This window comes from Lemur catta, chromosome 14 (genome assembly GCF_020740605.2).
Source record: "Lemur catta isolate mLemCat1 chromosome 14, mLemCat1.pri, whole genome shotgun sequence".
Classification (NCBI taxonomy): Eukaryota; Metazoa; Chordata; class Mammalia; order Primates; family Lemuridae; genus Lemur; species Lemur catta.
This window is the reverse complement of record NC_059141.1, coordinates 56,325,202-56,337,895: the sequence shown is the minus strand read 5'-3', so window position 1 is coordinate 56,337,895 and position 12,694 is coordinate 56,325,202. Positions and strand designations below refer to the sequence as shown.

At 45.6% G+C, this 12,694-nt stretch overlaps 2 protein-coding genes across 2 annotated transcripts; both read left to right on the top strand.

The window, feature by feature from the left end:
• Nucleotides 1–7: 7 nt before the first annotated feature.
• FUT11 (fucosyltransferase 11) lies at nucleotides 8–4,709 on the top strand. Its single transcript, XM_045568976.1, has 3 exons — nucleotides 8–875; nucleotides 984–1,609; nucleotides 4,024–4,709. Exons 1-3 carry the CDS (start codon nucleotides 168–170, stop codon nucleotides 4,169–4,171), a joined length of 1,482 nt encoding a protein of 493 aa, XP_045424932.1. The 5' UTR covers nucleotides 8–167; the 3' UTR covers nucleotides 4,172–4,709.
• A 3,630-nt stretch (nucleotides 4,710–8,339) lies between these two features.
• Nucleotides 8,340–9,872, top strand: CHCHD1 (coiled-coil-helix-coiled-coil-helix domain containing 1). The gene is made up of 3 exons (XM_045568978.1): nucleotides 8,340–8,503; nucleotides 8,627–8,745; nucleotides 9,613–9,872. The coding sequence occupies exons 1-3, from the start codon at nucleotides 8,380–8,382 to the stop codon at nucleotides 9,724–9,726; spliced, it is 357 nt and encodes a 118-aa protein (XP_045424934.1). The 5' UTR covers nucleotides 8,340–8,379; the 3' UTR covers nucleotides 9,727–9,872.
• Nucleotides 9,873–12,694: the final 2,822 nt, after the last annotated feature.

The following is a 12,694-nucleotide window of genomic DNA, read 5'->3' as shown; positions in this document are numbered from 1 at the left end:
GCCTCATTCTTAAATGCGAAGTCTCACTTTCCCTTTGGCCCGGCCTGCCGGCTGCGCGGAGGCGCGCATGCGCCGCATGCTCCTGTGGCGTAGGACCGCGTCCCGTCACGACTCGCCGCGGGGCGGGGACTTGTGCTGTCCGAAGGGCGCCGGCTGCCGGACTGGACATGGCGGCCGGCCCCACTGGGGCTGTCCTGGCCGCCCTGGGGGTGCTCAGTGTCTGTGCTGCCGGCAGCTCTGGGCCTATGGCAGAGGGGGAGGCCGGCGGGGAGGCGGAGTGGGCGGAACCGTGGGACGGCGCGGTTTTCCGGCCGCCCGCGGCGCTGGGCGCGGTAGGGGTGGTGCGCGATCCCGGGACCCCGCGGCCGGGGAGGGAGGAGGCGGCGGACTTGCCGGTGCTGCTGTGGTGGAGCCCAGGGCTCTTTCCCCACTTCCCGGGAGACTCGGAGCGCATCGAGTGTGCGCGCGGCGCGTGCGTGGCGTCCCGGGCCCGGCGGCTGCAGAGAGACTCGCGGACGCGCGCGCTGCTCTTCTACGGCACCGACTTCCGAGCGTCTGACGCGCCGCTGCCGCGCCTGGCGCACCAGAGCTGGGCGCTCCTGCACGAGGAGTCGCCCCTCAACAACTTCTTGCTGAGCCACGCTCCGGGCATCCGCCTCTTCAATCTTACCTCCACCTTTAGCCGCCACTCGGACTACCCGCTGTCGTTGCAGTGGCTGCCCGGGACCGGCTATCTGCGCCGCCCGGCGCCTCCGCTGCAGGAGCGCGCCGAGTGGCGCCGCCAGGGCTACGCGCCGCTGCTCTATCTGCAGTCCCACTGCGACGTGCCTGCGGACCGGGACCGCTATGTGCGGGAGCTCATGCGCTACATCCCGGTGGGTGAGGGCGGGGAGGGGACGGGCCGGGCCGGGCCGAGGCCAGGACCCCAGGTGTCCAGGCCTTCAGGCCCTGCCTTCTTGACCGCCATACTCTACCCCGCTCAGGTGGACTCCTACGGGAAATGCCTACAGAATCGGGAGCTGCCCACCGCGCGGTTACAGGACACGGCCACGGCCACCACCGAGGATCCAGAGCTCTTGGCCTTCTTGTCCCGCTATAAGTTCCACTTAGCCCTTGAAAATGCCATCTGTAACGACTACATGACAGAAAAACTGTGGCGCCCCATGCACCTGGGTGCTGTGCCCGTGTACCGCGGCTCTCCCTCTGTGAGGGACTGGATGCCGAACAATCACTCCATCATCCTCATTGATGACTTTGAGTCTCCTCAGAAGCTGGCAGAATTTATTGACTTTCTGGACAAGAATGATGAGGAATATATGAAATACCTGGCATACAAGCAACCGGGGGGCATCACCAACCAGTTCCTTCTGGATGGTCTGGGGCACCGGGAGTGGGGAGTGAATGATCCTCTACTGCCTAACTACCTCAGCGGTTTCGAGTGTTTCGTGTGTGACCATGAGCTGGCTCGTCTGGATGCCGAGAAAGCCCACGCAGCCTCTCCTGGGGACTTCCCTGTCCCTGAGCCTCACATTGCCCAGCCCTCACACATGGACTGTCCAATGCCCACACCTGGCTTTGGCAATGTGGAAGAGATTCCTGAGAATGATAGGTAAGGGTTGCTGGGGTCCCCCGCGGCTGTCAAATCATTTACTTACTGTGAGCAGTGAACTAGCATAGCACTAGGTGTTAAGGGGGTGTAGCAGGAAATTATGACATAGACTCAGTCTCCCTTTAAGGTGTCAAGAGTGTAGTTGGGGAGATAGGCAAATTGAGAAGACTGAGTAAAGATGTAAAATAGCCGGGCACAGTGGCTCACACCTGTAATCCCAGCACTTTGGGGGGCCAAGGTGGGAGTATCGCTTGAGGCCAGGAGTTTGGGACCACCCTGGGCAACATATGGAGACCCAGTCACTACAAAAATTAAAATTCGCCAGGTGTGGTGGTGCTTGCCTGTAGTCCCAGCTACTAGGAAAGCTGAGGCAGGAGGATCCCTTGAGCCACGAGTTCCAGGCTGCCCTGAGCTATGATTATGGCGCTGTACTCCAGCCTGGCCACTAGAGCAAGACTTTGCCTTTGAAAAAAAAAAAAGAGAGAAAAGTAAAATGTAATTCAAAGCAGCAACATATGAAGATCAGCTTATGTGGACATTTCCAATAGTGGTTCAAAAAAGTCTTGAACTGGAGCACAGGGCCTGTGCAGGGAGGGAATGAGGGAGAGAGAAAGTTGGCAAATAAACTAGGGCCAGACTATAAATATTCTGAATACCACACTCAGGAGTTTGGACTGTCCTGAAAATTAAGTACCTTTTATATGGTGGGGAATACAGAGATGAGCATTTTAAGGCAGGTTTTCCTGCAATAGTCAGGGCTTACACCTGTTAACTAGGCATTAATTTTATTTTATTTTTTTGTGAGACCATGTGTCACTCCTTCGCCCACGCTGCTCTTGAACTCCTGGCATTAAGTAATTGATCCTCCAGCCTCAGCCTCCCAGTTGCTGGGATTACAGGTGTGAGCCACCACACCCGGCTTTTTTTTTTTTTTTTCTTTTTTAAAGCAGCTGTGCTGAGAATAAGCTCCGGGCGGTTGTTGTGTATGGGGACACTAGAAGAACATAACTAGAAGAGCCAGGCTTAATTATTAATAGCACCTCCTTTCGCTTTTAAAAGTACCCTGATTAGGATGATACATAATGTTCATCCTAACAGAACTGGAGGAATGCTTTCAAAACATTAATAATGGTGGGCAGTATGGGTTAGAAGGGAAGTAAATAGGCTGCTATAGTAGGTGGCAGGTGGTGGCATCGGAAAACAAGGTTGGCATGGGAGGTGGGGTTGAAGCCACTTGCAGCAAGCCATACCTGTTGGGGGAGAAGTGATAAGATTATTAAACTGGAGTGCCGGGTGCAGTGGCACACACCTGTAGTCCCTATAGTCCCAGCTACTCGGAGACTGAGGAGAGAGGATCGCTTGAGCCCAGGAATTTGAGTGCACCCTGGGCAACATAGTGAGATCCTGTCTCTAGAAAATACATATATATATTTTCTAAAAAAAAAAATAATTATTAAGCTGGAGAAAGAGAGGCTGCTAGAATGGCCTGCAGAGACTGACTTGGACAGTGGATGGCAGCAGAGGGCTGTTTATTAATATATATGCCACTGGCAGAGTTTGGTCCTGATGGTGGAGTCCTCCACCAAGTAATTTCTGTCTACTTTATGCTGAACATAATATTGTGATTTACTAGAGGAAAAGTATTTAAAAATGTAAAACATTAACAAAATAAATACTCAGGTATGTCTTTTCTAGACACTACATGAGACTGCACCTTCATTTTGATTATTGGAATAAAAGTGAAACTTGGCAGGGCATGGTGGCTTATGCCTGTAATCCCAGCACTTTGGGAGGACGAGGCATGAGGATCCCTTGAAGCCAGGAGTTCAAGACTAGCCTGGGCAACATAGTGGGATCCTGTCTCTTAAAAAAAAAATTAGCTGGGCTTAGTGGTGGTGGTGCACTGATAGTCCCAGCTACTTGGGAGGCTAAGGCAGAAGGACTGCTTCAGCCCAGGAGTTTGAGATTTCAGTGAGTTATGATCGTACCACTGCTCTTCAGCCAGGGTGACAGAGTGAGACCCTGTCTCTCAAAAAACAAACAAAAAAAAGTGAAACTTAAAAGTTATCCATATAAAGACCCCTGCGCCCTCACTTTCTTTAGGGAGACTACTGCTTCCATAGTCTGGCCCCTGCTGCACCTGCCTGTGAACTCTTTCCACATTTGGGAGCCAGAAGCAGGCAGATCAGGAATTTTAACTCATTGGATGGCTGTGTGATATCTTTATGTGTGTGGCTTAGTCCCTGTCACTTGGGCTAGTGGATTTACTTCCCATTTCCTTCCCTTCAGAGCAGAATCTTGTCCTATGCAAAGACCACCGTATCTGATTAAGATTTCTTTGGCCCTATAGAGAGAAAGGCAGGACTCATAGCTGTGCTACAGTTCAATAATCCAACCCCATTTTGATATTTCAGCTGGAAGGAGATGTGGCTGCAAGATTATTGGCAAGGTCTGGACCAGGGGGAAGCTCTCACTGCTATGATTCACAACAATGAAACACAGCAAAGGAAATTTTGGGATTACCTACATGAGATCTTCATGAAAAGGAACCAAAATCTCTAACTGCCCTTGCAAGATTCTTTAACTTGGTAGAGCAAAGGAGATCTTATTCTGCCATGGAACATAAGGAACATCCACTGCACAGACCCTTAACAAACATTATGTTTTCATGGATTCAGAGAATTCTAGTTATATCCACTACTATTTTATCTTAATGATGATAGCCAAGGTCTCAGCCTGTGGTAATAGGGCCTCTCCTCAAGGAGAGATAGAGGCATACAATTCTTGGTTCAGTGGGAAACAGAAGCCTGAAACACCCATTCGATTCGAAGTGCTGGTCTAAAAGAATTTTTAAAGGACTGCCCACTTCCTCTGTTTCATCATTTTGAGTGTTCTTCACTACCAGTAAAGTCATATGGGCCAGGTTATGACTTACAACTTCTGTTCTAGTCCCCAAGCCCCTCACTATTCAGTACCTTTCTCAATAATTTCTTTTCCTCATCTCTTGCTTTATAAAATGTTATGTTGGTGAAGCAGAACTTCTGGTGGGCTGTATTCTGGTTTTTTAGGGTTGTATTTTTTATATCATTTACTTTTCATGGGAAACTTTTTATTTTAAATGGCTTTTTCTTTCCTGGTTTTAGGCCATTTCCCACTATTTCTGATAGAGATACAGAAACCTTGCCACTAATTATTCTTACTGCTGGTTTGCTTCTTATTTAGGGTATATCTGGGATTCCTTCTTATCTTAAGATAGAATAGTAAGATTCAGTGCTATTATATGCCATGTCAATTTAATGTATTGCCCTGTTCTATTTTAGATCAAAGATGGAGACTAAGGCTGGAAATGATGGCAGAAAAAGTCATATATATATTTTAATTTAAATGATCTTGAAATGTTAAAATAGGCCAATATGAATCAAAGTGCAAATTTTTGGTGAGTATGTTGACCAAAAAAGGGAAAAAAGTGCAAATTTTTATAGGTCTTTGTTCTTTTTTATCTGCCTAATGAACTCTTCCCTCTATTTTATTGTTTTTATATACTACAAAGTCCCATTTGCTGCAAAGAGTCTTGGAAACAGCCCAGCAGTCTCATAAGCTGTAGTACTTTTCACTTTAAGTGCAATAAACAGTCCACCTTCATTCACTCTATTACTTCATCTTCCATACAACTTCATGGTACTGAGACCACTTTTTGACGGCATCTGCTCAAGGGGACGAGAGGCGAGGCAAGAGATTTAAGTCAGATTTGGGGATGCAGCCAACCCTTCTATTGCTGTGGTTGGCCTAATGAGCAAGGAGACCATGTGCTTTCTCTGGGGCAGTGGAACAAGAAACAATACCTTGGACCTTAGTGCTACTCTGGTTGTACTGTTGTCTTAATGAATCATCACTAGAGAAGTTCCATAGCTTATCAATATATCTGGTTATAAATTTATATATTTCTATACCCATATGTATCTAATCTATATAGATATATAAATAGATGTGTGTTAGATGCTTCAACAGGTGGGGTCCACGTTTAATATTCTGACATCTAAGGATGTGGCCAAGAAAAGCTGTAATTTAGGTTGGATTCCTTTCATTGCCAAAGTTGTTCTTTGTTCATTTAATTCTTTAACAAAATAGGTCCTTCGTAACAGCATGGAAACTTTGCTTAACCTGTTTGGCCTTTTGCAGGAAAGAACAACAGGGAGAGAACTGATCTTCAAAAATACATCTGAACCAGGTACAGTGGTACATGGCTGTAGTCACAACTCTGGCCAGAGGATTGTCTGAGCCCAGTTGAAGGCTGCAGTGTGCTATGATTGCACTTGTGAATAGCCAGTGCACTCCAGTCTGGGCAACAAAGCAAGAGCCCCCCTGTAAAAAAAAAAACAAAACAAAAAACCCACAAAAAAACAACCAAAACATCTGATAAAATTGGATATAATAGGCACTGACAAAAGAAGTCAAATGCAGGACTGTAATTTCTAAGCTTGCAATCTATTTAAATGCAGATGCTGATTTACAGTGCAAAATGTATATCACACAAGCACAGACCTAGGATAGGACTTACATTTCATTATGTTCAATAAAAATGGTAAATGAGGCTGGGCACGGTGGCTTATGCTTGTAATCCTAGCATTCTGGGAGGCACAGGGGGGAGGATTGCTTTAAGGTCAGGAGTTCGAGAGCAGCCTGAGCAAGAGTGAGACTGTGTCTCTACTAAAAATTGAAAAAATTAGCTGGGCAACTAAAAAATAGGAACAAAAAGTTAGCCGGGTGTTGTGTAGTGCCTGTAGTCCCAGCTACTCGGGAGGCTGAGGCAGTAGGATTGCTTCAGCCCAGGAGTTTGAGGTTGCTGTGAGCTAGGCTGACGCCATGGCACTCTAGCCTGGGCAACAGAGTAAAACTCTGTTTCAAAAAAAAAACCAAAGAAATGGTAAATGATGGTTATACAAGGTGTAGAATCATCCTTACTTCTAATTACATCAGCTCACATTGGCATTCTTTTGGCACTTTTGTATACAAAATGGGCCAGTTGTTTATGAATCACTGATGCTACAGTCTCAGGCCTCTTTGTGCTTTGGTGCTTCCCAGACTTTTTCCTTTATTCTTAATACCATGTAAGTATTCACAAAAGAGCAGGGTAAACCTGTTACATTTTCACAAGAGAAAGTATTGTAGAACCAGGAATAGCCATGTGGTACTTATCAACTAAAAGCTTCACTTTCCCTACAGAGAAAGCAAGCAATGTGAATTTTCTCTGATTTGGGGCCTAACTTGCTCTATATATAACAGCAGACTTACTACATGTTGGGGTTATTGGTGGCAGAAGTGTCTAATAGGAGTCTGTTTTAATTACACTTCTGGAATGTGGAGGTGGAGTGCTAAGCTGATGCCTTCATTACTGCAAGTATTGCTATTTCTATAATCTTGGGCTTCCTTTTGTATAATAAATTGCTTTTTACATAGTGTCTTCTGCTTGGTTATTTTTTGGGGGTGGGCATGATAAAGTTGGAGACTTGTAAAAACAGTATTTCAAACATTTATTCATTTAACAAGTCTTTTTCTGCACTATTCTAGGCACTGGGGTTTCAGCAATGGACAATATAGACAAGGTCCCTTCTCTCATGTTTACATTTTAAAATGAGGGAAGGCCATAAATAAATGAACTAGACAATTCAGACTGTGATAGGTGCTATGCAGAAAATAAATAGGTTAAGACAGGTGAGAAGGCAGAAGGATCCCTTGAGACCAGGAGTTCGATCCTTTCTCTTAAAAAAATTAAATTAAAAAAAAAAAGCCCGATGTGGCAGCACACTTGTAATGCCCACTACTCAGAAGGCTGAGGCAGGAGGAAGGCTTCAGGCCAGGAGTTTGAGGCTCTAGTGAGCTGTGAATTGTGCCACTTCACTCCATCCTGGGCAACAAAGCAAGACCCTGTCTCAAAAAAACCCCGAAAGACAATTTGATAAATATTGTTCCTTCAAAGTAGTCATGGACTACAGGGGTGTTCAAGTTGCTTTCATTACCAGAAACATTTCTTGGAGCTCATCTGGAAAAGCCTAGAGAATACATGGCACATCTTTGGAATGAGTTTTGTAAACAGCCAAAAGTCACTTATGAACTACTGAAGGTCCAAGTCTATAAATAGGAATGATACTACCAAGTACTTTCACAAGACTGGTGAAAGGATTTAAAAAGACGATGAATGAGAAAGTGTTTAAGCCTCACCGTACCCAATGAGGTCGTTACAAATGAGCAAACGGTATCTGTATTAACTAGTTGTTATACAATAAAATAGATGAACCTAATTTTACTTAGCGGCTTCTGAATGGTCCTGAAAGTAATCAAAAACAATTCTTGTAGGTCTATTAGGACAAAAATCTTTCCGAATCTTACATCTTAAAGTTTCATGTTTTGATTTGCTCCCATCCTTCCTGCCGTTGACCACGTCAATCACCCTGCAGACCAGCTGTCATCCACCAGAAACGTGTCCATTTATCAGGGCCCTTTCCTCGAAGTCCCCGGCCCAGAACTGTCCCGAGACCTTAGGGCTCAGAGCCCACAAACGAGTAGCCTCAGTAGAGCCCAAAGTGTTTCCTCCTAACCTGCTGTTGGGTACGAACACCAGCCTCGCCGCTGACCAGGCCAGGAAAAGAAAGCGGTGCACGCCAGCAGTCTACCCATCTCTCCGCCGGCTCCGCGCCCAGCTTCGTCCAGCCCTTAGGGGTCACGCAAGGTCACGCACGAAGCCGCGGAGCCTGCCGGGAGCTCGGCGCACAATGGCGACGCCCAGCCTGCGGGGTCGTCTGGCGCGCCTTGGGAACCCGCGGAAGCCTGTGCTGAAGCCCAACAAACCCCTCATCCTAGCTAACCGCGTCGGGGAGCGGCGCCGGGAGAAGGGCGGTGAGCATTTGGAGCCGAGGAAGCCCCGGAGTGGAAGCCGGAGGGGGGAAGGGGCACCTGGGTATGAGGGTGGAAAGGTAGGAGCCTGCTCATCACTGAGGGCCCGCTGTTCTGCCCCTCCAGAGGCGACCTGCATAACGGAGATGTCGGTGATGATGGCTTGCTGGAAGCAGAATGAATTCCGCGACGATGCATGCAGAAAAGAGATCCAGAGCTTCTTCGATTGTGCTTCGAGGGCTCAGGTGACAGACGGCTCTTGGAAAGAGAATGGGGGGATACAAGTAATAGTTCTCCTTGCCTTTTGCTAAGTGATAGAAAAGTCCCTCTCATTCCTTTGGGAGCTACATCACCCATAAAAAACGGGGAAAGTTACAGCTCTGAAGAATTTTTTTTTTTTTTAGACATAGTCTCACTCTGCCCTGGGTAGAGTGCAATGGGCGTCATCGTGGCTCACTGCAACCTCAAGCTTCTGGGCTCAAGGGACCCTCTTGCCTCAGCCTCCAGAGTAGCTGGGACTACAAGCGCACACCACGACGCCTGGCTAATTTTTCTATTTTTAGTAGGGACTGGGTCTTGCTCTTGCTAAGGCTGGTTTCCAACTCTTGGCCTTAAGCCATCCTCCAGCCTCTGCCTCCCAGAGTGCTAGGACTACAGATGTGAGCCACCGTACCCAACCGAAGGCTGTGTTATCTTGACTGATTTATTTACTACTCTGAACTTTAGCTTTACCACATGTAAAGCAAGGTTAATATTAATAGCCACCTTACAGAATTTTGTGTGTCAAATAAAATAATGAATGGGAAAACCATTTTGAAAAATTTGAATTACTGCTCAAATAGACATTATTGCCTGAAATAGAACTAAAGATAGTGATGCTACGTAAAGATGGGTTGTTTGGTTTCCAGCCTAGATTTAATTGCTAGCTGGCATAGTAGTTTCTGATTACACAGTCATTTGTACGTTCCAAGTCCCTTTTGTTGGAAGTAACTGACACACATCTCTCTGGGCTGGTTAATATATTGGTGCACTTTAGGGCTTTGTGAGAACTATGGGCCTAGGTCAGAACAAACTTTAGAACTGTCATTCTTGTATTTGTTCTGTATTTTCAGGAAGCCCGAAGGATGAGATCAATCCAGGAGACCCTGGGAGAGTCTGGGAGTTTACCTCCCAAAAAATTGAATAAGTTGTTACAGAGGTTTCCTAATAAATCTCACCTCAGCTGAAAATGGAGAAGCATTTTCAGTGACTGGACTATAGCCTCTGAGAACTATGCAGAGGCATTTTAGAGACATTTGCACTGCCATATCTTTGGAATCATGGCATGGGTAGAAGTTATGCTTTATCTTGAAATAAAATCCCCTGAAGAGAATTTGGCCTTTTGTTGTGAATTATGTGCTCCATTCTTGAACCCTGTATCCTCTCCTAGACCCTGGAAGTTCTTTGCTCCCTGATTTGCCCTGAGAGCAGGACAAAAACTTTCATCTTGTCTTTTCCTGCATTTGAAGTCCTTTACAGCATTTAATGCCCTTGCCTTTAGATGCACTAAAGATGTTGAAGTTTACCATCATCTGTAAGTATTTAGTGACTGCCTGTTTTGTGTATAGCCCCTGCAAGGTGCTCCCTGAATAATCACGTTCAAAAACTGGTGACCAGAGGTTCTGAGATGTATTTTCTTTGACCCATGTGGTTAAGAAAACATTTTTAAATTAGCTCACCACATTCAAAAATAGGGAAAAAAGTCATTTTAAAAAATCCACATTTTAGCTTTTCTTTTTTTAAAAAAACTAAAAGCTCTGGCAGCCCTATTTTCTTATTCCCACCTGGCAATAATCTGGTAGAGCTGATTATCTCTTTTTTTTTTTAGAGACAGGGTCTTGCTATGTTGCCCAGGCTGGTCTTAAACTCCAGGCCTCAAATGATCCTCCTGCCTTGCCCTCCTGAAGTGCTGGGATTATAGGCGTGAGCCACTGTGCCTCACGATAGAGCCAATTATCATTTGTCCCTATTCTCCAGTGATCTCACCACGGGACCTTCCCAAATGGTGAAACAGACTTAATTAACAATTATCTTCATTGTGTATTATCTGTTCACTTCTCTCAAGTTATCTGCCTAGTTGCTAAAAGCATTTACTTTTGTGATCCCCCGATATTAGGAATTACATAGCATTTTATGTATCCTCTGCCCTGGCAGGCATAATTTTTTAGATTTGTTTTTATTCATTTGTTTATTTTTTAAAATTTATTTCCCTTTCTCAATACTGATCTATATTTAAAAATTTTTTATTATTTTCTGTTTTCTTAGAGACAGCATCTCACCCAGGCTAGTGCAGTGGCTCAGTCATAGCTCATTACAACCTGGAATTCCTGGGCTCCAGCAATCCTCCTGCCTCAGCCTCCCAAGTAGCTAGGACTAAAGGCACATGCTACCATACCTGGGTAATTTAAAAATTTTTTTTAGAGACAAGGTCTCACTATGTTACCCAGTCTAGTCTTGACCTCCTGGCCTCAAGTGATTCTCCTGCGTCTTTCAGGCATAATTGAGTTAACCTTTTGTATGTACCTTACAACATGAAATAAGGGACAAAGAGATCAGTGGCTTTTAATGCTCCAGTGGGATAATTATTAATGTTAGAAAGGGTCTTGCCTTCCAGACCCCCCTGGCAGCTGCCTTTTCCCCCAGTCCTCATATTCCATGGGTAGAGAACTGGACAACTATCTAGCTCTGCAATCTGAGCCTTTTAGCTATGGGAAGAAGCTCAGTGCTTACTTAAGAACTTTGGACTAAGGAGTTCCCAACTTAGGTCAATAGACTCCCACTTAGAGGTCTGTGAACTTGGATGGGAAAAAAAAATTGTATTTTTACCTACAACTGAAATTTAGCATGTTAAGACTGTAGCCTAGCACTCTGGGAGGCTGAAGTGCGCAGATCATTTGAGCTCAGGAGTTCGAGACCAGCCTGAGCAAGAGCGAGACCCCATCTCTACTAAATAAATGGAAATTAGCTGGACAACTAAAAATACATATAGAAAAAGTTAGTTGGGCATGGTGGCACATGCCTATAGTCCCAGCTACTAGGGAGGCTGAGGCAGAAGGATCGCTTGAGCCCAGGAGTTTGAGGTTGCTGTGAGCCAGGCTGACGCCAGGGCAGCACTCTAGCCAGGGCAACAGAGAGAGACTCTCTCAAAAGACTCTAGGTAACAAACCACAGTAGCATTAGCTATACCTACATGATATCATGGTATTTTCGTATCATTTTACAGTAATGAATATCATTTATACTCATCACTAGCTTCAAAAAAACTTTTTTTTTTTTTTTGAAGACAGTCTCACTCTGTCCTTCTGGCTAGAGTGCAGTGGTGTAGCTCACAGCAACTTTAAACTCCTGGGCTCAAGTGATCCTTCTGCCTCAGCCTCCTTAGTAGCTGGAACTACAGGCGTGTGCCACCACACCTGGCTAATTTTTCTATTTTTTGTAGAGATGGGGTCTCACTCTTGCTCAGGCTGGTCTGGAACTCCTGACCTCAAGTGATCCTCTGGCCTTGGCTTCCACGGGTGCTAGGATTACCGGTGTGAGCCACAGTGCCCAGCCAAAAAGAAATTATTATTATTATTTTTTTTTGAGATAGGGTCTCTGTTGCTCAGGCCCAGTGCAGTGGCCCGATCTCATCTCACTGCAGCCCCCAGTTCCTGGGCTCAAATGATCTTTCTCCCTCAACCTCCCCAATAGCTAGGACTACAGGCACATGCCACCATGCCCAGCTAATTTTTTATGAAGATGGGGTCTCGCTATGGTCTCAAACTCCTGGCCTCAAGTGATTCTCCGTCCTTGGCCTCCCAAATTGCTGGGATTACAGGCATGAGCCACCCAAGACCGGCCCTAGCTTCAAAGTTAAGATAGTTTTTACACTTCCTGCTAGATCTTGTCATTTAATATGTAAATAAAAAAGCACTACTACCTTACCATTTGTTGTATTAATATTTTGATAATTGTATTTCAATATAATTGGTTTCCTTTGTAATACTTGTGTTTTATTGTGTGCATTTATAAACAATCTGAGAGGAGGTCAAGGGACTTCACCAGACTGCTAAAGGGTCCATGGCACAAACAAAGGTTAAGAATTCTGCGACTCAAAGGCTGTGCTGACAAACAGTACAGTTTTCTGAAATCAAATGCGTTCTTTCCTGGTGTTTC